This window comes from Sceloporus occidentalis, unplaced genomic scaffold (genome assembly GCF_023333645.1).
Source record: "Sceloporus occidentalis isolate IW3139 unplaced genomic scaffold, rSceOcc1.0.p SCAF_8, whole genome shotgun sequence".
Lineage (NCBI taxonomy): Eukaryota > Metazoa > Chordata > Lepidosauria > Squamata > Phrynosomatidae > Sceloporus > Sceloporus occidentalis.
The window spans coordinates 33,070,484-33,096,410 of record NW_028316988.1 but is presented as its reverse complement, the minus strand read 5'-3'; the positions used below and the strand labels follow the sequence as shown (position 1 = coordinate 33,096,410).

Here is a 25,927-nt window from a genome sequence, read left to right as displayed (position 1 = left end):
CTGGGGTAATCCTGACCTGGCAACCATAGTCCAAACACAGGTCACTTTTCCAAGCCCTGATCTCGTCTCTGGTTTCTTTTCCAACTATCTGGAAGTATGTGAACCTTCTGGCCCTGATTTTACCCTTCGTCCCATGTTCTCCATTTCCCCTGTCATACACACTGGAGACATATGCTCATCTCCCTTCTAGATCCTCCAAGTGTCCTGATTTAGCAGGGACAGTCCCCATTCATCCTTTGTTGCCCCACTTTCCAGTGATTTTTAAATGGCCCAGTTTCTCTCTCCTCCTTCCACCTTACTTCCATTGCTGCAAACTGAGTTCAAAGTAGTTTGCATTCAGTTAGCTCAGTTAAGGATGGAGGGAAAAGAAGAGGGTCTTTTCCATGAGGTTTTGGCAAAAACAATCTGCTGCAGCCTCTCTTAGTTCATGTGTTCATCCTCAGTAATACTGTTTGGCATCTTGACCACACTCTGATGTCCAGGTTTCCACCTGTGAGATGCTGGAGGGCATTCACCTACCAAGGATGCAAGAAGCAGGAGGTACTTACCGGGAAGACCCACTCCTCTCGCTTGCATCTGGCGTCGGCCATTCAGGGGTCCGGCACGGGGAGCTGTGGCAGTAGTAGCGGAGGCTGCTTTGCTCCGCGGGTGCCCCAGGTGAGGAAGCGGTGCCCTCACGAGGGGGGCTGGCACAGGTCAGGGGCTGCAGGTGGGCCGCCTCACTCCACAGCTGCTCCAGAGGGAGGCTCTGAGACCGCTGCCTTGCAGCTTCCTGGCTGGAGCCACGAGGGTCTTCGGGGAGGGGGGCCGGTCCAGCCTTGGTGGGCAGCAGCTGGTTATGGGAAGCACGGCGTGGGCGGTACTTCTCCCAGTTTGGGGGTGGGGGGCGTGGAGGCGGGGGTCCCTTCTTTTTGCCCACACAGGGCGGTTCAAGCAGGGTCTCCTCTACCTTGGCCAGGGGGGCTTCTTGCCGCTCCCTCTCTGTAGCCCCGCTGGTCAGCTCAGCGCAGAGGTGGCTTTCTGAGTAGGCCCTTCCACGCAAGGGGGGCTTGCGGGGCTCCTCGTAGTCGGGAGTCTCCGGGACGGCTGCCACTCTCCCCGGCCTTTCTCCATCCCATGAGAGGTTGCGGGCAGAGATGGCGCGGCAGAAGGCGGGTGGCCATTCCGGTTCGGCCTCCTCGAAGCAGGTCCAGAAGGGGCTGGCCCTGGCAAAGCCCATCTTGTGTTGTGGCAGCTCACTGGAACAGATGCCCGGGGAAAGGGCAAAAGGAGAAGAGGCACGGTTGAGAGAGCCCCAGAGGGCTTTACATCCATGACCCCTGGCTCCCCAAACCCACCTCCACAGAGTCCCTGCCTGGGAAGAGGAGCATTGAGCCTGACTCAGCGCATGTGGGCACAGCCCTGGCATTGCCAAAAGCGGGCGTTGGAGGGATGGCAGCCAAGTTAGACGTTGGTTCTCTGCTTCTCTTTCTCTCTTTCCCCCCAAGAAATCTGCTGTTTAAAAGGGTAACTAGCAGATTAGCAGCTATATTTAGCCTCTTCCCAAGGAGGAGGAGGAGGAGGAGGAGGGAGCTGCTGCTGAGTAAGAAGGCCCCAGTGACAAAAGAGGGCAGTTTGCAGCCCACACCAGCAGCGCCAGAGAGATGCTGGTGGCAGGTGTGTGATGAGGAGAATTCGGAAGCCTGAACTTCCCGGTGTGGGAGGCAATGATTCAACACACAGGCACCCCAGTGGGTCCACTGGGGGCACCTTAAAAGGCCAAACTCAATGCCAGGTGCTCAGCTGAGTGGGCACTTTGGACCAGCCTGTGCCACTCTTGTGCACGAGGAAGTGCTTAAAAAAATACCCCCAGAGCAGAGCCTTGCCCTCTGGAACCTCCTTGGTTTGATAAAACTGGGGCAAAATGCCCTTTTGGCTAGGAGAAGGGTGTGCATACGTATGTGTGCAAGCTCACATGCAGAGCTGGCCAGCGCTTGGGAAAGTTACTTTTCTTGACCATGGCTCACAGAATCCTCCAGCCATCATGGCTAAAAGGGTTAACATCCCCAGGCTCTGGATTTGCTCCTCTCCTTTTGTTGCAAAGGGTGCCTTCCGGGCGCTGATCGCTTTGACACTTGTCTCCTCAGTTCCCACTCCTTCAGGGGACACTCAGGGCTTGGATACAACATCAAAAGAAAGGCCACCTGGCTCCAGGACCTGAGGATCCAGGAGCCAGGGGCATGACAAGAAAAGGCCAGCTGGTGACCAACTCCACTTGAACGTGTGGCTGCCCTCCCCACAGCTTTTCAGTGGCAAACCGAGGGCTTAGAAAGAGGTGGACAAGAATGCTGTTCCCCTTCTCCAGCCTAGAATAAAACCCACTGGCGGTGGCCAGCCTTGCAGCCTTTTGCAGGTGATGCATCAGATGCCAAATGGCTGGAGTTTTGAGAGTTGGCATCTGGAGGCGGGCACCAGAGGCAATGGACCCCCTCACCCTACAAGTCCTTTAGGATGGTTGCCAGGCCGCCTTCTCTCCTGAAACCCAGAGGGCCCAATGCCAAGCTCTTCCTCGCCTGCCTGCCTCCCCTCTGCCGCTTTTACCTCATCGACTGGCTGGTCTTCCTGTTTATCGCTGGGGGCTCCCAGTCATCCACAGGAAATTCCTAGACAAAAGAATCAGAGAGTGAGGGGTGGGACGCACAAGAACATCCGGAAAACTCTGCCGGTGGATGAAAGGAACCCACCTCGCCTGGCTTTCTGTTCACTGTTTAGAGAGCAGTCCCCAAAAGGCACTTTCCCAAGCTCTGGCTGTGCTGCTGTTTAAGGTCCCTTTCCCACTTCACTGCAGTTTTTGTCAAGGGCTGTTCCCCCTGCTCTCAAAATCCTACTTTGCATTGTGTCAGTATCCTTGTTGACTTTCCTTGCACACTTTACTGAAGAGGGTGAGGCCCTCCAGACGTTGGCACTTTATTGGCAGGCTGCTATCTTGTATACATGACACTCTGAGCATTTTAGGAAACTGCAGCCAAAATGGTAAGGAAACAATAACAGAGGATATTGTTATCCAAAGGATCTCCTTGTGAAAGATGATGGCAAGCACAGTCTCCGCAGACACATCACCAGCATATAATGGACTGGACTGAGAAGACCCTAAGGCTGCAAAGCAGGGGCAGGAATCATACAGTCCTCCCCCCACAAAAGTCACTGGACTGCAACTCCCAGCATCCTTTACCATTGCCAGTGCTGGCTGATAGGAACTACACTCCAGCAAGATCTAAAGGGCTTCAGGGCTTGCTATAAACAGTCTAAGCCCTGGTTTTGTGTATTGTCTGCACCGGGACACTATCCTTGCATCTATGTTTAAAAACATCTCAGGGGCATGCACCAAAAACATAAAAGTGTAAATTGATCTGGCATCGTTCAGGCCTATTAATTTTTCTGGCACTGACGCAGAATGCCACACCTTGGCCATGCCTTTGACTGTATATCTTTTCACAGCCGTCTTTGGAATGTGCTAGACGGGGCTGATGGGAGTTGTAGCTCATGTAGTTCAACAACATTTGGATGCCCACCCACCCAGCTCAGTTTCCAATAATAATATTTAATATTTTGCTGTCTCTAGGTTGATTCTTCCTCCAAAGACTGCTAAAATCCACTGCAACACACAGTGTATTTCTTCCTCCCTGAAGCCGCAAAACAAAAGTCCAAGAAATTCAGCCAAAAATGGACAGAGAACACAACAGGATGTTATCCGTATGACGTTGCTTATGGCTTTGGTGGGGCTTGCTGGGGAGAAGAAAACCAGTTTGTCCCTGCCACTGGTGCAATGGTCCACCCCTGCCCTGGGCGGTTCTGTCCTTGAGTCCCATAGCCCCATAGCCTGCCAAGGTCTTCCCAGTGCCTCAAGGTTTCTCTGTGGCACCAGCCCCCCACCCGGGTCCAACCATCCACAGCACCCATGGGCTCTCTATGATGCCCACCTACCCTTCTCCAGACACACTCTTACCATCTGGAAGGCCTTCCTCCCATGCCAGGGTGCCCCCCTCTCCTCCAAGCGCTGGTGTTGAGCTGGGCAGCAGCAGTCGGGGCAGTGGGTCCAAGAGTGAGGATGGCAACGGTGAGCACAGTGGCCGGGGGGCACTGAGAGGTTTCTCTGATGCAGTGGGGGGCGCCGCTCCCCATAGCAGAACAGGCAGGCTTCCCGGGGGGCACATGAACACGGAAGGGGCTGCCAGCACTCCCAGTCTGGCCGGTGTCGGGCCAGGGGCTTGTAGTAGGCGGGGGCTTCGGGACGGAAGTCCTGGTACGTGGGGGGAGACGGAGAGGGTCCGAAGGCCTGGTCCATGGAGTGGCGTCGCTGCTGCTGCTGCTCTCTGTGCTCAGAGCTCACCGGCTGGAATGTGTTCTGCTCTTCCTCCCGTCTGTGGGGCGGCACCCCCCCAAACCTGCCCCGCCGGGGGCTCAGGTGCACAGGGGAGAGGGGCTTGCTGCTCTCCTCAAAGAACCTCCTCCGGTCAGCAAAAGGCAGGAGGCCTGACGATTCCTCCGAGAGCCGGGATGGTGACTCTGGCTCAGCCGGCCGTGGATTCCCATCGTGTGGCTGTAGTTTGTACTCTGGAGACCAGTGCCAGCGCCCGCCTCGCCCGGGCATGGGGGGCACTGGAGATTTGGGGGGCCGCTCAGGCCCTTGGGCTTTCCACCTAGACTCAGGGGCTGGAAGAGACCCCCGGCCAGGGCTGTGGGAGGTGGTTTCTTTCCCAAAGACACTCAGCTCTGAGCCCCAGCGCCTGATGCTTGGTCCTGAGCCGTGGGGCATGCTCTCCGCTATGGGGGGAGGAGGGGGAGATGGGGAAGGATCCAGAGCAGGAGGAGGGAGAGACCAGGAGGGAGGGTCCACGGAAGAGGGGCTGCTGGGGGGCTCTTCTGTCTCTTGCATGGCCTCCTCCCCACATAAGATGGCAGCAGTGCCCTTTGCCTTCTGGAGCTGGGCTTTGCGCCACTGGATCTCATTGCGCAGGTTGGTGGCAAAACGGTCGCTCTGGCGGCGCATCTGGGCAGAGCGGTGCTGAGCCGAGACTCCCTTCCTGGGGGCCGGATGGCTCCCTCCTGGATCCCGGACCCCTTCTTTCAAAGCGCTTGCGCCACTGGAGGCAACCTGGGAGTCCCTACTTCCAGACAGGGGTTGCTGGTGCTTCGGAGACAAGGCAGGTGGGAGATCAACGGAGGCGCTCCTGGGTCTCTCCAGTCCGTGGGGATGATGCTGGGAGCCTTCCTCTGTTCCTGGACAGGGGTCCAGCTCTCCAGCCTGGTATGGGGACCCCTGTCTCTTTCGGTCCTGGTTCATCCAAGGCTTGGGGCCCCTGGGGCCCTTTTGGTCTACATGGAGTGGAGACACAGTCCATTGGGGCCCCTCCTGGATGTGGGCTACATTCAATGCCTGAAGCTGGGCAGCCAGCAAATGCTCTGGGGCACTGTGCCGGTGGTGGCCCAAAGGTCTCGACCAGCCTGTCTTCCAGGGAGATGGGCAGGTGATGTGGCGGCTGTCCAGGTCAGTCTCGCTTTCCAGGTGCTGCCCAGGGTCTTCCAAGGGGTGGTTGCCCTTGGTCTCTTCATTCAAGAGGGACTCGGCACTTGGCACCCCCTTCTCCATCACTGGGCTCTGGTCGCTGTGGGAGCTCAGCAGGTAGTACTGCTCAGTGGCAAGAGAGTCTTTGCCTTGCCCAGTAGACCCCTGGGGTTCCCTGCCACGGACAGAGAGGGAAGTGTCCGAAGTCCAGCGCCCCTTGGGGTTCAGGGGACCCTTTGGGCCTTCTGGGTTGCAAGCTCTCAGGCTGTCCTGCCTCACGGGGGGCTGCGGTGGGGAGGGGGCGGCTTTGGCAGAGGCAAGGAAGGGACTGGCCTGAGCGTAGGACACTGGCTGGTGACCAGGAGGGTGTGACCCAGCTCTGCTGACCACTGCTGGGTCACCACCTTCTCCACCCGTCTGGAGGTAACGGGGGTCAGGCTGCTGGACACACTCGGCAGAGCTGCCCTCTTCAGGCCGCAGGGCAGAGTCGGAGGCGTTGGAGCTGGCAGAGAAGGAACTGTAGGCCGAATCGCGCTTGTTCTGGTACATGGCCTGGTCGATGGGGGAAAGGCTGCCCTCGCAGTAGCTCTGGCTGGGAGGGCCCAGGCTTTCCATGCTCCCCAGGGAGCTGCTCTTGTCAGTGCTGCAGTGGCGAGAGAGAGGGGTCCAGGACAAGGGCAGGTCACTGGGGTGGGCAGGAGGAAAGAGGCAGAGGGAGACACACACACACCGGTCAGCAGGGATTCTGCAGCGCAAAGCTTGGAAATAACACCTTGGAAATTAAACATTTCACTCCCAATTTGTTCAGTCTCCCCAAAAACCTTTTAAAAAATTGTTCTGATTGATTGTTAAAACTCAAACAACACCAAGGGGACTTGGAAATAGTGGCCCTATAAAAGTAACTCATCCTCCCCCCCACCTCAGGAAACTTCTTCCCAAAACTTAGAGAAAAGTCCCCTTTTTAGAGTATAACCCCCAGAATCCACCAACCAGCATCCAAAAAAGGGCTTTCCTTCAAGCTCTGGGTTTTTAAAACCAGCAGTTGCGTTCAGGAAGTTGTGGTCCAAAACCAAAGGTACCTTTCCCATGAAAACACTAATGCAGCAAGGCAAGTTGCATTATTGTTATCCACGGATAGTGGCTTTCCTGCCCTACTTTGCTTTCAGCAGCAGGAACACAAACAATGGCCTGGAAGTGACTGTGAATTTCCATAGATGGCCATCCCCAGATTTCCAAAGCTGTGAGAGGCAATTGGAGGAAATAGATCTGCATGAGGCCCTTTGGCTGTTCAGGGATGGGAAAATGTGGAAGGGCCAGAGGCCACTTTTCTGCCCTGGGGACCCTCTGGGTGCTCCACAAAACATTAAAAATTGGGTGGCATGTGTTAAGTGTGCAATGAGGGGCATGCATGATGCAATTTATTTCTAATAGGTGCCTTCTCAACTGGGGGAAAGGAGGTAGAAAATGGTGGGTTCTGGGGAGTCTGGGGGCATCAAGGGCCACAGTCTTAGGGGCCTTGTTTTAGTCTCCCCTGCTGTCATGGATTAATTGGTTGCATGGATCACAGGATGCAGGAGGGGGCTAATTTCATTGCCCCTTTCCTCTCCTTTCCATTGCCCTTCTGTTTAGCAATCAGCTGTCCTGCCAAGTCCTGGAGCACTTTAATTGCTGTCTGGTGCAGCCTTGGCAAAGGAGAAGAGCATGGCAGGCGGGTGTGGAGTGATCCAGTGCCAGTCCCTGCAGTTGCAAAAAGTGGTTGCTTTGGGGCTGGATTTGGAAGGGAGCCCTTCTGAACCAGGGAGGGGTTCACAGATCCTGCCTGCCCACCATGCCAACCTGCCAGCCCACATGGAGCTGAGAGCTGGGCAAGGTCTCTGGAATCCATTACCTCCTTTAGCCTGAGCCGCCTCCCTTCCTGACAGGCTCAGCCCAAACTGGCAGCCAAAAACAGGCACTGCCCTGAGAACGTGCCAGCCCCCCTTCCCACGTCCCACAGCCACACGGTGGTGCCCCAGGCCGGCCAGGGCTGTGGGGAAGGAAAGGGGAGCAATGTGCCCGCTGAGCCCAGTGCATGGGAACTCAGAGCTCAGGGTTCCCAGAGGAGGGCTGAGCAGCCACACCCCAGAAAAACAACCTTCAAGAACTTGGAGAGTTACTTTGTTCAAAGTAATTCATTATCTGTTACTCATTACTGCTGGTGGAAAAAGCAGCCCTGCCTGATTCTGACCAATTTTCCCTCAAGCTCTGTGCCATGCTGGCTGGGGGTTTCTGGGACTTGTAGCCCAAAGCAGGAACTTCCCACAAGCGCTGTAACTTGATTGCTATGGGGATTCTGGGACCTGTAGTTCAAAAAAGGAACTTCCCTCGATCTGAGAAGGACCTCCTCCCAGCTTCATAGGATGCTAGTGCAAGATTCTGCGAATCCAAAATGGAACCTTTCTTCCCCCCCCCCCCAGCCCTTTGGATGTGTCCCTTGTGCTAAGCCCCAGGAAACCATCTCCAGAGAGAGAAGACACCCACTCAGAGAGCCCCCTTCTGTCCCTGTTGCCAACTTACCTGGTGTCACATCCCGAGTGCCAGGAGAGGCTGAAGGCGTCAGGCGGACAGGGCATGGTGGCCGCCTCAGTCCGGCCCTCGGATAGCTTGGCCAGGTGCCATGAGTGCGGCCGGATGACAGGGATGTTCCTCCTGCAAGTGGGACGGAGGAAAGTCAATGGGGGGCAGGAGGCAGCCCTCGGGGGGCCCCCACCCAATGCCCACCCCTTCACCCATCATCCCCAGGAGATGCTCTTAGCAGTAGGATTTGGGCGGAGGGCAAAAAAGTAACCTCCTCTGAAAACATTAGTATAACAAAGCAAGCAGCCATATTATCCTTGGTCATCGGCCGAGGCTTCCGTGGTAGCAGTGGCAACCCAGCTGATCAGCCAGGAGCAATGGCAAGTCTCCCTAGGTGACCACCAAGGCTGGCCATCCTCCGTCTGCTGAAGTATTACGTTTTGGAACTTTGAAACAAAGGGGTGCTTGGAGGAGCAAGAAAGGGCAGGAGAGAGCAGGACTTGGGGAGCTACATATTGACCCTTATTTTAAATTGTTTCAATTGGTATTAAATAATAAATGATGTAATATATATTTCATCCCATTAGATTATTGTCTTGCGTTGATTCACTGTCTGAAAGTGATGTAACAATGACAAGAACAATACCCACCAGTCAGCATGCCCTGGATTCTGGGAGCTGTAGTCCCCAGAAGCAACTTCCCAGAGCTCTGGAAAGGAGGAAGCGCACCAGATCTGCTGCTTCATGGGCTTGATGCCAAGAGCCCTCAGTGTTCAGGCACCCAGTGGTGGCCATCCTTCCTTGCCCCATGGCAATGAAATCCCCCTTGCCCATAAGCCCAAGCAGCCCCAATGGGGAATCCCTCCACTCCCAGAGTCCTTTCTCAGCATGACCCAGCAGAGAGCCTCCTGAGAAAGCTCAACTTCTAAGCAAGGAATGCATTCCAGCTCATGCTCTTAAACAGTGGCGTCACTGGTGTGGTCACTCATGGCACCACTTCCCCCCATGGACCTCCTCATCCCCCCATAAAACACCATACAGAATCCTCAGTAATGTGTTGCTGGTTTTTGTACTAATTAATCATAATTCTTGTATATTACTGGATTTAGCGGTAACAATTGTGAGGTAAACAACTAGCAAAATTAAAATTATACCTTTAAATTACAGTATCATACGCAACTCCTATATGTATTTACATATATAGTCAGCCCCCCCATTTTTGTGGGGGATCTATTTTGTGTCTTCCGCGCACGTGTGAAAAGGGAAACTCACACATATTTGAGCCCCGTAGGCACGAATGGGTGCACATGCCCATGAGCGGCTGCGGGTGCGCACCCCATTTTAATCCCCTCCGTTTGCTCCTCACGGGTAAGCAAGGAGCGCAGAGATGAAGTCTGTGCAAACGGAGGGGCAACTGTACAATACATAGTTTCATGGGGTTGAAGTGAAATCATTATTATTTTATCATTTTTAATTAGTAAAAAAAATTAAAACTTACAATCTGGGGCCTCTCCTTTCTCCTCCACTAAGCCTCACCCCACTCACCCCATCTCTTCAGTGTTTTAAAGGGACAAAGGCAGATGTTGGTGTCACCCCACCTTAGGATGTCACCTGGTTTGATCTGCACCCCCAACCCCCTAGTGATGCCACTGCTGTTAACTACATGGTTCCACATGGGTGCAAGCCCTCCCTCTGTCACAGCCCCTGACCCACAAAGAGCAGCCTAGAGCATCTCACGCAAACAACTCTGCTCCCCAGAGCGCCAGATTGGTTTGAGCATGGGAGTCAGCCTCTCCCTATTTGGACCTCTGGCCCCACTTTGGCTAATGCAACCCCAAAAGCAAAAGCAGCTTAAGGGGGAGGAACCTGCTTGCTTAGGGGGTGCTCCCAGAGAACCTCCCGGCAGAGTCAGAGAAGGGCAGCAAAGTCCCTTTACCCACCTGGCCCTACTTTGGAGTGAGGAAGCCCAAGTATGGCACCTTGTGGCTGAGGGCAGAGGGAGATTCCGTTGGCTAGCCCCAAGTGCTAGGATTTGCTCAGGATGCCTCTAGTACCCCATTGCCCACCCTTCCTGCCAGTTGGGGCTGGAAAGCTCTGGGGATTGCGGTCCCCCCACTCACCTGAGGAGACCTGAGGAGAGGGCTTGGGGGGGTAGAGGAAGGGTCCAGCCCCCCCAGAGCAAGGAGCTGCTGAGAAGAAGCCGCTCAGAGAGCCTGGGACCTGCTGCAAGGCAGCCAGAGAGGGAGGGACTCCTTGCCGGACAGGGCTTTCCTGCCCCCCCATAACACTCCCAGAATGGCCAGACGCCATCCTCATCCCCTCCCAGCCAGGAAGCGCTGAGGAAGTGATGGCCAGAGAGATAACGGTCCGATCGGAGGCCCAAGACCCCCAGGGAAGGAGGAGGAGGGGGGCTTCCTGGCTCTTGGAGGAGAGGCACCACTGGCCACCGCCTCCCTTGAACCAAGGCATGGGGACAACAAGCATCCTGGGGGGCAAATGAGGGGAGATGGCCCTAAGGAGATTGGGATGGGGGCTCAGAAGAGGGGAGGACCTTCCCCAAAAGCCTGGCAGGGGGATCCCAGAGCTTCTCCGGCTGGAGAAATATAAGCCGCCTCCGGACTTTGACTCAGCACAGCCCCCTCCATCCCCACACGCCGACAGGAAGTGGCCAGGACAAAACGCAGGAAGTGTGAGATCATGGCCGTCTCTCTGTGGAGGAAGCCTCTGGATTAGGGCTAAAGGAGAAGTGGGGGTGCGGGGGTGGGCTGTGGGGGAAGCAGAGGCAGGAGGAAGGCCTGAGATGGCCAAAGCAGGGAAACATCCCTTCACTTGCAAAGAACAGGGGGGCACAGTGGGGGACAGAGTTGGTTGAGCTGGACCTCTCTGGCCATGAAATAGTGCGGCAAAAGAGAATGGACACACACACACCTTCCATGACATACATATATGTGTGTGCATTTGGGGTGCCACTTCTCATGCTAAGCTACGTAACTGAGACCCTGGACCAGTGAAAATGCTGGTCCTTCATATACAAATTGTAAAGTTTTGTGGGGCCCCATTCACTTTGCCTGCAAATGCCCCGCAGTCCCACTACACTCATTCCCACCTTTCTGTTGGGAAATGGAAAACTGGGATGGTAAAATACAAGCGAGGGCTTTTATACAGGGTCATGGAGGTCCATGCATCCGCTCACCCACCCACCAGTCCCTGATCCTCTCTCTTGGGCAAAAGCATAGCTTCAGACAAATGGCTTTCCTTGGCAAGGGAACAGACGCTTAGCCTTCCTTTGGAGCAAAGAGGGAGGACGGGAGGCTGGACCACGCAGCTGAAATGAAACTGGGGGTCTCAATGTCTAAGCGTAAATGCCAGAGGAACATAACTAAGCTGTTCCCACTTGGTCTCCCCCTCAGCACACAGAAATCACCTACATCCCTGCATTCAACATTAGGACGGCTGCACCTGGATGGGGAAACTCCATGTGGGATGCCTGACCCATTTTACTCCCTGTGGAATACCTAGCCCACCGCACCCACATCTGAATGCTCTTTGACAGCAGCCGGGTGAAGCATTCCCGTCCACACAAGGCTCATCATTCCTATACGGTTTCCTCACATTTTGTCTCGGTCTTGCTTTCTTTCTTATAAGATCGCTTTGCTTTTAATTGCTATAAACCGCCTAGAGTGATGCAAGGCCTTGGAAGGGAAAGAAGCGAACATTTTATAAAATAAACACAGGTTTCCACACACCTGTGGCATCACCATTTCAGCCGCACAGTGCGCAAAGACTCTGGCATTCCAGGCCTCTCGCCAACCGAGCCAAAACAAGGGTTTTCAGTGCATTCTGCAACTGAGCACAATGGGGCTTTTAGTCCTGGGCAAGTGGGGACAGGACTGCAGCCTCTGCTCTCCAGACGCCAGAAGAAAGGAAACCCGTCAGGAGTTCATAGGGCTGTGGAGGGGCAGATCTGGGCCTCTCCTCTGTTTATTCGCCCCTGGCTCAAACAGTCACTGAGATCCCAATCTCTGTTTCATTCTGGGATTGCCATGAAGTGGTCAGGCCACGTGCCAATTGGAAAAGCAACTCAAGATGCCCCGTGGCAACCATTTGCCACACCTGGGTTCCTGGAGCAAAGAGGGAGAGAGCAGAGGGTCCTCTTGTCTCACTTAGCAATCCTCCAGAAGGGAGGCTGAGCAGAGATCTCCCTTCCCTTTGCTACAGACAGGCTATATTTACACATTACTCATCTGTCCAGGGAGGGAAAAAGTAGGCAAGTATTGGGAGTCTACAGCTTAGAAAGAGAAATTTAATCAGGGCACAAAAGAAGAGTTCCATGTGACTCAAAGGACTACCTAGTCTCCTGCCAACTTCAGCTGGTCCCCTAAAAGAAATCTGTGTGCCTGCTTTGCAGTTTCCCATCTATTACAACTGTTCTGTTTCTTAGAATCCCCCTTTTATATTTTTGTCAAATGTGTGATTTGTAGAAGGTGGGAGGCATTGGAGGATGGTAAGAAAAGGAAGGCTGTAACGGAGCGTGAAAAACAAGCTGGTCCTGAGCAAAGCCAGTCCCCGCAGTTGGCAGGAGCCAGGCAAAGGCTGCCTTCCCATGCTCCCCTCCGCTGTTTGCCTTGGCCTCCTGCAACCAGAGAGGCAGGCAGGCCTTGATTCCTGCCACGGGAGGGCAGCAGATCCTGGGCTTCAGCAGCCCTTCTGATAAGGGGAGCTGGAGGATTTGGCAGACCCCAAAGAAGCCCCAGAGAAGGATCTGGAGACCAGTCCAGGAGCCCTTTCCATGCGGCTGTAGCCAAAGGGCTGCCCAAAGGAGCACCAAGGCACCACCAGTGATGCCACGCTGGAGGGGAAATAAAGGAGGAGGAGGGATTCCTCCACGCTTTTAAAACCTTTTGACTCTTTTTAAAGCTAGTTCACTGCCTGCATTTAATCTCCAGCTTTGCTGGCATGCATGATACCCTGTGCTTCTGCTCTGGGCTGATTCAGAAACCTGTATGCTTCAACCAAAGGAATAGGCTGAGTGCCATCTGTTCTCTTTGGATTTAGGCTTGGAATCTGGGGGTTCCCCCCAATTTTGACCTTTGCACTTTCTGGGGGTGCCTCCAGCCTCCCATCCCTGTCTTGAGACTGGGTTTAGCTGCAGGCCTCATGGGCATAACACCACACTTCATGTTTGCCCTTTCCTGTTTCTTATCAACTACCTTCCAATGTTTTTGTTTTTGTACCATCTACTCTGAGAACCAATACTGTGGGACTCAGAGGTTCACACACATTTCTGACATTTTTAGGTTGGCCTTTAGAAAAAGTATTATCTAACTTGGGTTGTATATGTGAGTGTGGGAGGGAAGGTGGAAGTGTTTTTATCCGTGCGCATTTTTGTTTCTGATTCTGGGAAGAGTCATTCTGGAACCTTTCCAACGTGGCAATGCCCCAGGGGTCCCGCTTTTGCCCCATACCTCCGGATGATCATCTTGAGGGTGCGGTAGGAGCCCTTGATGAGGATGAGGGCCTCCTGCCGAGAGCCATAGAGCGGCGTCCCGTTGATGTTCACCAGCTCGTCCCCAGAGCACATCTTCTGAGACAAGGCCGCCTTCCCGCCATCTTCCACCTGGTCAGAGAGGAAGAGAAACCCCAAAGTGGTCACCCACAGACGCCAAGGGCAAGACCCAATCTGCCCAGTGCCTGCCAATCCCTTTCCCAAACTGGGGGAAGGCTCATCCGGACCCAGGACCCTCTGGAGGATCTGTCCTGGATTGCTTATTTCTTTATTTGTTTCATTTCTATACTGCATTCCCCTTAAGAATCAGCTAAAAAGCCTGACAGTAACATTTGAAATACAATTGAAAGATCATCAGATCAAAGCAATTGGTTATGAATGGTAGATAATAATTTAAAAGCATGCAAAAGTTAAAAACCTAAAGCACTCACAGACCCAACAGGAAGGCTCTTTGCAAGCAATTACACATTAAAAGCCTGCTTCAACCGAAAAGGAGAGAGCAAGGAGGGCTCCAGCTGTGGCTCCCATGGAAGGGAATTCCAGGGGTGGGAGTAGCCATGGGGGGTCCCTTTAGATTTCACTGGCAAACATATTCTCCAAATGACGGTTGTTCCCCCTCCAGTGTATTTTGCTTGCACTTGGCATTTGTGGGCACTCCAGGGCTGTCAGAGTGCCCACAGGTTTTCACCTGGCAAGCGCAATGAAAACACAGTGAGATAAAGAGGTTGGCAAACACACTCCTTTTAACTAGGCATAAATGGAGGGTTGTTTTAACAATGCATAAGTCAAACGAACAAGCAAGGGGATAGGAGCACAGCTTTTTCTTCTACTGCGAATGCACCCACCCACCCACTCCTCCTGGCCTCCATTTTAGGAGACCCTGGGGAGAACCCAGACCAATTTGAAAGTGCTTTGAAAAGAGAGTCTTCCTCAGGGTGATCCTCAAAGCCTTTTGCCAAAGACAGAAACAAAGCCTGGGTCCTCCCAAGCCAACTGCATTCCTGGAAGGGTCAACATGGCAGCCATTCCTCCCCTCCCTTGCTTTCCAAAATGCCCCTTTTGCACTTTGGCAGAACGGGGACAGAAGTGCTACAATGCCCATAGAGGCCAGTTGCAGCCAAGGAATTTTGCTCTGTCTGGGGCCAGATGTCTTTGGAAAGAAAAGGACAAACTCAGCTGCCCTCAAGAGTGCCTTCCTTCCGCTGCCTCTTGAAAAGTTCAAGGAGTGGCTGTGAAAACAGATCTTTAATACAGGGCAGCAATGCAGCAGAATACATTTCTCCCCCCATACACACACCCCACCTTTTCGCTTCAGTTTGTTTAATCCTGTGCCCCTTTGCCCCTTCCTCTGGCAACTGGGATGGCAGGTGTCCCAGCTCCTGCTCCAGTTTGCAGCTGGGAAAGAAAGCCAGCAGGTTTTGCAGAGGGACTTACGCAACACGTTTTAAATCCTTCCTTTCTATTAAAATCTAAGCAGCTGAAGCACTAATAACCACCTCCACGTTCCTCTTGAGTTACTTCCCTATATACACACAGTGCCTTTCCTTCCTTGCGATTCCCCCCCCCCTCCAACGCGCCCAAAGAGACACGGTAGCCTACCTCGCAGGGGTGAGGGACCCTGGCCCCTCCAGCACGCTGACCCCAACACCTTCGTAGTCAAAGTGCTTCCTGCCACCACAAAGCCTTGACTTGCCTTGGTCTAAAAAGAGAGGCACTGCTTCCTCCTTGCAGATGCAACCTTGACAAGAGATGAAGGGACAAGACCAGCCCTGCTGCCTCCCTCTTAGTCTTAAGGAATGGCCACTGAGCCCAAACAAGCAGCACTTTGGGCCTTTGGGCTCAATGCATCCTCTGCCTGGCTGCCTGGTGCCCAGCTGGACAAAGCTGTGCCCAGGGACCCAGCTGGGATCCAATGGGGGCTGAAGCACTGGGCAGGGCAGGGCAGGGCAGGCGAAACCCCCCCCCCCCCAAGTCACATGAAACACAGAGTCAGCACATGGATCTCCCCCAGCTGCTTCCCCCGTGCCGGGCCAAGACAAGGGTTCATTGTGTGGCCAAAATGCCATCCAGAGCCCACACAGAGCCATGGCCCAGCTGCCACGCTGATGCCAGGCCCAGAAGGATGTGCCAGGATGATGTGGCTCACAACGAACCAAACTCCGAGTGACCCATAAGAACCCAGGAAGAACCCCAGAACTGGTACCCACAATTATAGCACAACGATTCTGCTTCAGTTGCCATGGCTCCCTCCAATGGAATCCTGGGATTTGCAGTTTAGGGAGGAGGATTTGGGATTTTCAGCCAGAGAGTGCCAATGGCTCCCCAAAGTGCGGATCCTGGAGTCCATTGGATGTAGCCAAGGCATTTAGCATCCAGAACCAGCTCTGATATGTGAGATGCAGCCATCTTGACAAGTCCATGGCCCTTTAAAAGCCATCCTTTCTGCTGCGTATAGGAAGCTGCATGGACCACACAGAGGAAAGGCTAACCAGTGTCATAACGATGAAGAAGGCACCGTAAAATGTAGGACACAGAAGTAATGTGTAGGACATTACCAAATGGAAGCTGAACACGCTCATATAAATATAAATGCATGCTTCTTAGTCCTGCTCAAAGCGGAAGACATTTTGGAATTCCTCCTGGATGGAAGGCTGAAATGTAGGATGTGTCCAGGAAAAGGAGAACGCCTGGTCCCCCTTCCTGACACTTGGCTGCAGCCAAAAAGACTGGAGCCTCGCTGCTGGAGCCTCCACCAATCTGCTGGGCAGAGCTTTTAAAAACAGGTAACAAACAAAGCGTTATGCTGAAACCTTAATGGATGACCAAAGACTCCAGCCTTAAGGGCAGGGATGGAACGGATCATTAAAGAAACGTATCTGGAAAACATTTCACCGTTCAAAATTAATTCAAATGCAAACCAGCTTGTTCTCGAACTATCTAGTGTAAGAGCCGCAAATTCTTTCAGTCGGTTGGGGACTGGGATCCTTTGTTTGTTTTTTGGGGAGGGAATATCTAAACCGCTGATCACAGCATACAAAGGGAGAGACCAGGGCAACTGTCACCAAACCCTCTTCCAACAACCGAACACAGGACTGAGCAGATCTGTCTAACCAAAGGCCTTCTGTGCCTTGTTAGGCTCTTGTGACATCGGCTGGCGTGCCGCACATGAGAGATGCCATGTTGCACCAAACCCAGATTTTGAAAGAAGCCCCAGCAGTTCTGGGGAGGAGAGATCAGCCTGGAAAAGGAGACTAGAGAAGTGACTAGCCTAAGGAAATACCACTCTCTCTGTCCTTCCCACTTCAGCCTCAACTAGCCAGTTTTGCCTCACGCCGAACTAAGAGACCCCCAGAGACTGATGCAAATCTGGAGCAGATCTCAGGCAGGCAAACACCACTCCCTCCCTCCCTCCCTCCCTCCCTCCCTCCCTCCCTCCCTCCCCAGAAAAACAGAACATACAACAAAGAGCCTTTTTCTGAATTCAGAGCTTTGTCTATGGTACGGAAAGCCCTCTCAGGCTGTCATGTGAAGACAGGGGCTATGGAAGGGAGTCTAGTCCCATCATGGCCCAGTGTCAATGCACCAAAACTGGCATTGCTGGAAGTGGAAGAGAGCCATCCCAAATTTGACCTAAGAGGTCCCCATCTGTTTTGCTGGCAAAAGGAGCCTTCCCCCATATACTCCATGCTCTCCCCCTCCACTTCCATCCAGTTCAACCCTGGCCAGTTTCCCTATTGCCCCAGAGCTGCCTGACACAAGGAAGCCAGGATACAGGGAAGGCGGAGAACAACTATGCACTAAATCAGCACATTTCCTCTCCCAAAGCCATCGGTTTTGGGGGCTGAGCTTGGAGCAGAAAGCAAACAAACAGAGCTTTCCTTCTTCTTTCCCTCCTCTGCTCTGGGTCCGCTGCCTTCTGCTCATCCCAGTTGCCGGAGGAGGCCCAGCGGCAGCGTTTCGGAAATCGAGTCCAGATGGGGAAGGGCGGCAGGCGGGCGGATGGACGGGTGGGAAGGCGGGCAGGCCTTGGGCCCTGGCACGCCACGGCCACAGCACTCCTCCTTGCAAAGAGAGCACACACTCATTCCTCAAATCCCAGCTGGAGGTGCAACAGGGAGTCTCTGAGGCGGAGTAGGAGGAGGAGAACAGCCGACCTGGAGACGGAGGTTGTTTAGCCCTGCCAGTATGGCTTCCCAACTGGGTCCCAGAGACCCTTGGAAGCTTTCTCCAGAGCTGTTCAGAGAGGAGAGCCCTGCAAGGCCTCTTGCACAGAGGCAGCACATCCCAACACGAGGAGGAACTGCCATAGCACTGAAGTGGGCTTGTCCTCCTCCATCTTTCCTTCCATAGCTTTCTAGGGATTCTGCTAAAACTTACCAAATTGAGGGAATTCTGCAGCCCTCCAGAAGTGGCTTGACTACAACTTCTAGCAGCCCTATAGCCAGCACAACCCCTGATGAGGAATGTTGGGAGATGCAGTTTAAGAACAGCTGGAAAGCTCCATGCCTCTCACTCTGGACAGTTTCTCTGCCTAGTTTAACATTGTACGGAAAACTTAACTTCTTTTTTGGTACAATAGCTCTCTAGCCAGCAAAGCCAACAGCCATGAAGCAACAACCCCCAGACAGTTTCCCCTTTTACATAAATGCTGGAGCCTGAAGTTCCCAGGAGGCTGAGCAGCCCACGAAGCACCCAGCTGTGCCTTCACCTCCCTCCTCCCCATCCGCCACTGTCTACCTCTCTTTGGCATCTGCCTGGCAGCCGTCCCAGTTTCCAAGAGGGCCTTGAGGCTGCTGGAGGCTCGGCCCCAAAGTCCCTCCTGTCCTAGAGACTGTGATGGAAGAAGCCCCGGTAACAGGGGGCTGCCAAGGAGGAGGCCCAGCGGTCAGCAAGCAGACCAGGAGGCAGAGGGTCCTGCCAAGGAGGGCCCACTGGGAAGAGGAGGCCCAAGGAAGAAGAAGCTATCTCAGCTGTCGGTGGCACTGAGCCCAGGCGAGGCAGAGAGGCAGCGAAGCCAAGAGGTGCAGCGTCTAGACACCCCGCCTTCTTCGTGGGTCTGGGAAGCACACCCCACAATTACGAAGGAACTGCAGGGCCTGGAAGACCTGCTCCTTCCCTGCAGAAGGGAGGCAGAACAGCCCAGCTTCCAAAGCTGCTGAAACAGGCCTGGAGCAAATGCAGTCCCTTTTGTGCCAAGTACACACATACACACCAGCAGGACACCCCCAGAAGGAGCAAGAATACCCTTTGACCTCTCTAGCCCACAAAAAGACAGGACACCCCAATACTGGGTGATTTCCACAACCTTCAGACAAAGGAAGAGAAGCCCAGGAGCATCAGGAGTTCTGGCCTCTCAGGATGGGTTCTGTGCCGACCCACAGTTTAAGCTCAAGACAGATGAACCAAAGAGGCCTGCATTGCATTGTTGCATCCAAGAGCAGCTGAAAGACACAGAGGCCTGTTACAGACAGCCAAAATAAAGCTGCTTTGAGTCACAGTGGAGGTTTGGTGTTTCAATGATGCATGCATCCTAAGAGTCCAGAAGTCGCACCAAAGCCACTCTCCAGCCCTAAGGACAGGAGTGTGGCTTTGGTGTGGCTTCTGGACTCTTAGGACGCATGCATCATTGAAACACCATACCTCCACTGTGACTCGAAGCAGCTTTATTTTGGCTGTCTGTAACAGGCCAGAGTTCCAGGTGTGTTTAGCAGCCTTGTGGAGAGTAAGGAAGGGGCCTCATGTCCAGGTGGGAAGGATAGATACACCACAAGGCCATCAAGGTGCTAAAGTGCAAAGGAGCTGCAGCCCACTCAGGTGTAGGAACAACGCAGCCGCACATCCAACTGCCCCATAGCTACCGCTGTAACCCTGCTATTCCACACTTCAAATGACCAGACCCACACAAAACAGGCAGCCTGTGGCTGGGAGGAATTCACCACAACCCCATGCGGAGGGAAGGGAGCCCAGCCCCACATTTCTGTACCAGAAGACAACTCAGCAGCTGCTACCATTCACTCCAGAGGAGAACTTGGGCAGCAGACAGAGGCAGATGCCTGGATGGAGTTTCCGGATGCTGCAAATCATGGTCGGAAGAGGGAGGGGTGCCGATCTGCCTCCCTCACATTTCCCAGCCTTTTTGCTCTGCTGCTGCGGGGGGGGGGGGGGGGCAGCGGGGCAGCCTCCCTTTCCCAGCCGATCCTCCTGTATTCAATGCAGGAGAGTGTTTGGAGGCGCATGGAGTGACGATGTCAAACAGTTCTTAGCCAGGGTTACCCTGCACAGAATTTGGGCCGGCCCCAAGCTACGCTGGGACATCTGGAGAATGAAGGCGCAGGATCTGACCGCCCAAAGGGGGCAGGGAAAGGAAAGGGCAGGCCCATAGCTTATGGGGAGAAGGGAGCGTTCCCCGGCTGACAGCTAATTATGGCACAAAGGAGCCCTTGTCTTTTGCTCGGACTGTTGGCAACTTCACCAGAAAGCGGGAGAGGCAAAGCTTGCCGGCCTCAGGATCTCAGCAGCCAGATTGGCCCAAGGTGGGCCTCTCTTTGGTCCCCCTCCTCTCCTAAGTGGATCCCTCAAACACCCTCAAAACCCTGGACTGGTGCCCCACATGCCCAGCCCCACGTGCAAAATGCAATAAAAACAATCCAGTTTTGCACCAACTGTGGCAGTGACCCAACATTTGGTCCCACCAAGAGGCAGAAAGCTTGGGGTTCTCATTGTGAGTGAACCCCAAAGGACCACTAGGTCACTAAAGGACACCACATACAAAGTGCTCTGTGGGGAAAAGGGGAGGCTGGTCACTTTGTTATGCCTTTTCCCAGTCCTTCAAACCCAAGCGGTGTTGTGTGGACCACAAACCCCTGGCTGCTTGTCTGCAGAGAGTTCCCAGGAAAGAAACAAACACTTGTGGCTACTGGTCTGGCAATTATGGTGCCAGTCCTTGGCCTATTGGCAAACAAACCCACCAATCCCCCACTGTGACCAGCTTCAGCAGCACTGCCTCCCCAGAGCATGCTGCTCTTACAGGTGGGATGCAGAGAATGCATCATGCTATCTTTGGTTCAGGCTCTCTTTCTCTCTTTCTCTCTCTCTCTTTTTTTTTTTTTTTTTTTTTTTTTTTTTTTTTTTGCACATTGTTTTAAGAAAATCATTAATCTGCATTAAATTGAAAAATGCATTTTTAAAATGTTCTTTAAAAGTGGATGTTACAGAATGACCCTGCTCTGTAGGCAGACCTACCCCCTTTTCCTTTGGGGACAGAGCTGCTGCACCCCCAGGCTGCACCCAACTCCCAAGAAACCCAGCTTGGCTCACAGGGAAGCTGCTTCTCCCTCCCAAGAAGGAGAGGGAGCTCACATTGTTTGCAAAGGCAAGAGAAACAAGAATGGCAAGGCGCTGGTGGAGGCAACCCTTTCAGCATGGGGAGGGTATGGGGAGAGACAGGGCTGCAGCTTCTCAGGTTGCATCCACACTGGAGAAATAACCCAGTTTGGCACTGCTTTAACTGTCCTGGGTCAAGGCTATGGAATTCTGGGAGTTGGCGTTTGTTGTGGGCCCAGAGCAGAGCAGAGCTCAGCTCTGGACCTCACAACATACTCCCAACTCCCAGAATTCCATAGCCTTGAGCCAGGATGCTGAAAAGTGGTGCCAAACCAGGTCATTTCTCCAGTGTGGATGCAGCCCCAGCTGCTCCCAAAGTGCACCATCTTATGCACAGGTTGCCTCTTGGCATCCCCCCCAAAGCAACACTCTTCATGTGGGACCCCAGACCACAGTCCTGTTTCTGGAACCATCTTTCCCAAGAGAGAATGCAGAGAACCTGTGACTCCCAGAGTCTGAAATGGCCTTGATGCATGGCCAAGGTCATCGCTTACATCTCTCCCTACGCCATTCCTAGCCCCCTCCAAATAAGCTTTAAAACCTGTGGCTTGGTCACTGTACTCCATCTAGCCATCTGAAGAAGAGGAAATCCAGAAAAACCCAGCCTCAAAAAAGCTCTCCAGCTCATGCTAAAAGTGCTACTAGATCCCTGAGCCTCCCCTTTGTTAGCCTTTGTTTGCAAATTGCCGAGATGTGCCCTCCAACTCCGGACCTAGGCTTTTCTTGGCAAGATTTATTACTTAGGGCCTTTGCATTCCTCTGACACTGAGTATGACTTGCCTAAGGTCACCCAAAGGGGGTTTCCAGGGTGGAATGGGGATTCGAACCCTGGTCTCCAAAAGCACAGTACTCAAACCACTGTGTCAGGTTGAGTCTTAAGATGGATTCCTTTTTGCCATTGCCTTCCTCTAAGGCCGAGAGAGAGTGACTCACCCAAGGTCAGTAGGTTTCTGAGACTGAGCTGGATTTGAACCCTGATCCCCCAAAGTCTTAGTCCAACATTCAAACAGCAACACCATACTGGCTGTTATGTGCAGCTTATGGCAAGGTCACCTAGTGGGTTTCCACGGCTGAACAGAGACCCAGGCCTTGGTCTCCCGGAGTCTGGGTCCAATCCTTAAACTGCTGGACCAGTTCAGATTTCTCCAGAGGAGGTTTGCCATTGCCTTCTTCTGAAATGCAGCCTAAATGCATACACACAAGTGCCTTCAAGTCACAAGTCACCTGCTGGTTTATGGGGACTCCAGGAATTTCATATTTAGGCCCAGTGAGATATTGTGTGTGTCTGTGCCTTCCAGTCATCTGTTGATTTATGTTGACGCATAGTCTCAAGGGTTTTTCTTCAGCAAGGACGAATTCCTTTGAAATATAGCCTACAGTGCCTGGAATTTGTAGGCAACCTCCCATCCCAGTACTATCCAGGGCTGTCCCTGCTTAGCTTCCAAAATCAGACAGGACCCAGTGCCTTCATATCCCTTGGCAGCCTCCCTTCCTAGTCATAACCCAGTCTGGCCCCAACCTCTTAGAATGTCTGATGGATCTTAATGTCTGAGATTAGATGTCCTTTGGGTTCTCCCTGCCAAAGAAAACCCTGTGAAATTATGGCAGAGAGAGATCTTGTGGCACCTTTGAGACTAACGTTAAGAAAGAAATTGGCAGCATGAGCTTGTGTACACTTCATGAGCAGGTGACTTGCAGGCACAAACTCACACAATCTCTCACACAAGAGGCACCCAAACAACCATTCCCCGGAGACCCCCATGCTCCTGACACCTCTCCCTGGGGTCTCCACAAGCAAGGGACCCATCCGCCTGGGCACAAAGCAATGCCATTGTGGGGAGGACCCTTCTCACCCCCCAAACGCTGGCAGGAGAGAGACAAGGGCAGTTAATCATTCACCGACTCACGGCCATTAGCAGCCTTCAACAGCACCCAGCCTCAGGGAGGACAATTGCGGAGGGCTGGCACTGGGCCACCCATCCCAAGCCCAGAAAGCTAGCTACAGATCTTTTGCTGGAGACAGAGGCTGCATCCACACTGGATCAATGACCTGGTTTGGCACAGCTTTGTAGCAACCTGGCTCAAGGCTATGGCATTCTGGGAGTTGGAGTATGTTGTGAGGCCCAGAGCGGACCCCACAACATACTCCAACTCCCAGAATGCCATAGCCTTGAGCCAGGGCAGTTAAAGCAGTGCCAAACCAGGTCATTGATCCAGTGTGGATGCAACTAGTGATGGTGTACCTGCCTCCCATCCCTACAAGGGGGGTTTTCCCGCCTTTGTTTGTTCCCACGGTTCTTGCAAAACAGGACAAAGAGTCATGCAAAGCAGTCCCAAAGAGGTCAATGCCAACCACTTACCCATCAAAAGGCACCATTTGTCTATTGGCATGAGGAAGGCAACCCACTCCGCAGCCATGGCAAGACTGGAGTGGGGAGATCCCAGGGAGAGAAACTGGAACTGTGGTTGGTTTTAATAGGGCGCGCGGGATTTTTATCTTTAGAGTCTTTTAAAATAGTTTACAATTACACTCATCCCTCCATATTTGCAGCTTTGATGATTCACACATTTGATGAATATGTTCTCTCTAGGAACCTCTAGGTCCTCCAGTGCAACTCTATGGTCATCTTTAATTAAATGTTGCACTGAAAGACCTAGAGATTCCTAGAGAGAATACTCTACTAGGCCATTGTAGCTCCTCCAGTGCAACTCTATGGTCAGTGTCTTTTGGATGTTGACCATAGAGTTGCCCTGGAGGACCTAGAGATTTCTAGAGAGGACACTCCACTACGCATTTGCAGCTCCTCCAGCGCAGTTCTATGGTGAGTGTCTGTCGGACATTGACCACAGAGTTGCCCTGGAGGACCTAGAGATTCCTAGAGAGGCATCCTCTCAGGTTAAAAACCTGGTGTTTTTGTCGTTTGTGATGTTTCCACATTCAGGGGGGTCTTTAAAAGAAAACAGTCAGTAATTCCTGGGAGGAAGAGAAGAAAGAAAGGATGGTGCAGAGCGTTGCTTTTGGGGGCAACCCCTTGTTTGGGAATGTGCCCCCCCCGAACCCCAAGAGTTTCTCAGGGGCAAAACAGCCTCTGTCCCAAACTAAATACCATTTGCAAAGCCTTGTATCACACGTGAAGTTACTTTCATCACACAGGCAATGCTTTATGGAGGGAAAGGGACCCACACAGCCTTCCAGAGCTGGTTGGACTGCAGCTGCCAGCATCCTTTAGCACAGGGGGCTGCTGGGCCTTGCAGTCCAAAAAGGAGAGTCCAGATTGGCAGATGAAATCGAAGCTTGGAAAGTTTCCTTTAAAAGGCCTTTCCTTCCAGCCCTTGCAAGAGTGTTTAACCCCATTCAGCTGCCTGAAGGCCTTAGTGAACCAGGGTCAAGGCAAGCCTTTCTGAGCCGGAGTCCCTTGCTCCTTACCCAGGAAAGAACCTGGTTCAAAAAGGAACAAACCTGGAAAGGAAATTCTGCTGAAATGCCCTTTCAAAGTAATATTGGAAATTCACTAGAAGTCACCACTCCTCACATCCATAAAGTGCATTTGCTGTGGCATCCTGGGATTTGCAGCCGAGGGGGAAAAGGCACACAAAATTCCCAGCCAGAAGAGCTCGTAGGCCTGGCTGGACTACAAATCCCAGAATGCCCCAGGAGGCAGCCAGTAGGGCAGTAAAAGATTATAGTGCCATAACCCACCCCCTCCTAAATAATCCGCTTTAAACTGCCCTGGCTCTTTGCTATGGAATTCTGGGAGTTGGAGTTTGCTGTGGGGTCCAGAGCGGAGCTCCGCTCCGCTCTGGACCCCACAACAAACTCCAACTCCCAGAATTCCATAGCAAAGAGCCAGACAAAGAGTGAAAGTTTGAAGGGGGCTCTTGAGAGAGAAAAAGGGGAGGGGGCTGCTCTTCTTCCCGAACTTTCCCCCAAAGAGCCAGAAAAGAGGGAAGCCAGGAGGGTCTGGGGACAAAGGCCCGTCGGAGAGGGAGGGGTTTTTGTGGGAGGGGGGGTCTCACCTTGGAGACGATGAGGGGCCCCCCGTGCTCAAGCCCCCCTTTCAGGGTGAAGCCCCAGGGCGCCCCTCCGCAGAGCTGCACGTGGACCAAGTGGACCGAGGCCAGCAGGCCACCCCCGGCCCCTCCGCTGCCGCCGCCGGGACCCCCGTCACCAGCCCCCGGTCCCTCGGGCTCCCGCGAGGGCTCTGGCTCCGGATCCATAGCAGCATCCCGCAGCAGCAGCAGCAGCAGCCCCCGAGAGCGGCACCCACCGACGGAGGGGCTCCGCTGCTGCCTGGCTGGACCGGCCGGACGGGGGGCGGGGCAAGGGGAGGGGGCGGAGCCGAGGGAAACCTCCAGCCTCGCCCCTCCTCCTCCTCATGCCCCGCCCCCTCCTTCAGTGGGGGAGGACTCAGGAGTGGGACCCAGTTGGATCGGGACCACGGAGTTTTTTTGGGGGGAAGAGAAAGGGAAAAGGCTACACAGCCCCCCAAGTGGAGGGAGGAGCCCCCGGATTGTGGTTTTTGCAGCACCACAGCTCCCACAATCCACACGCCTAGGGGATTCTGGGAGGGGTGATCCTACCACCCCCCCCATACAAATGTCCTGAGCGGCTTCTTTCCTTAAGTTAAGGGGCTCTCCAAGCCCCCCCCAACACACACACACACAAAAGGACCCCCATGAGGAGACTAAAACAGAGCACAGTACACTTGCCCATAGGGAAACGTTGGGGGTCACTTGCCCATAGTGAAGCCATACTTGCCCATAGGAATCATTGCAGAATGCTATGCGCAAGCCTTTCCCAATGATTCTCCATAGGCAAGGATGGCTTCTCCATGGGCCAGTACTGTCCTTTGGTTTAGTACATCCAGACCCCCACACAGCCCTCCTGCTCCGCAGCTGGGCTTGTCTGTGGAGCTCCAGCCGCGTTGCATCCAGATT

At 53.6% G+C, this 25,927-nt stretch overlaps 1 protein-coding gene across 1 annotated transcript in view; it reads right to left on the bottom strand.

The window, feature by feature from the left end:
• SHROOM4 (shroom family member 4) overlaps positions 1-25,207 on the bottom strand; it is a 35,528-nt gene extending 10,321 nt beyond the window's left edge. The window contains exons 1-6 of the mRNA XM_089537126.1: positions 25,007-25,207; positions 13,566-13,717; positions 8,102-8,233; positions 3,986-6,230; positions 2,581-2,642; positions 549-1,238 (exon numbers count right to left, since the gene is read on the bottom strand). Coding sequence (XP_089393252.1) covers positions 549-1,238; positions 2,581-2,642; positions 3,986-6,230; positions 8,102-8,233; positions 13,566-13,717; positions 25,007-25,207 — 3,482 coding nt within the window. The remainder of the gene's footprint in view (positions 1-548; positions 1,239-2,580; positions 2,643-3,985; positions 6,231-8,101; positions 8,234-13,565; positions 13,718-25,006) is intronic.
• Positions 25,208-25,927: the final 720 nt, after the last annotated feature.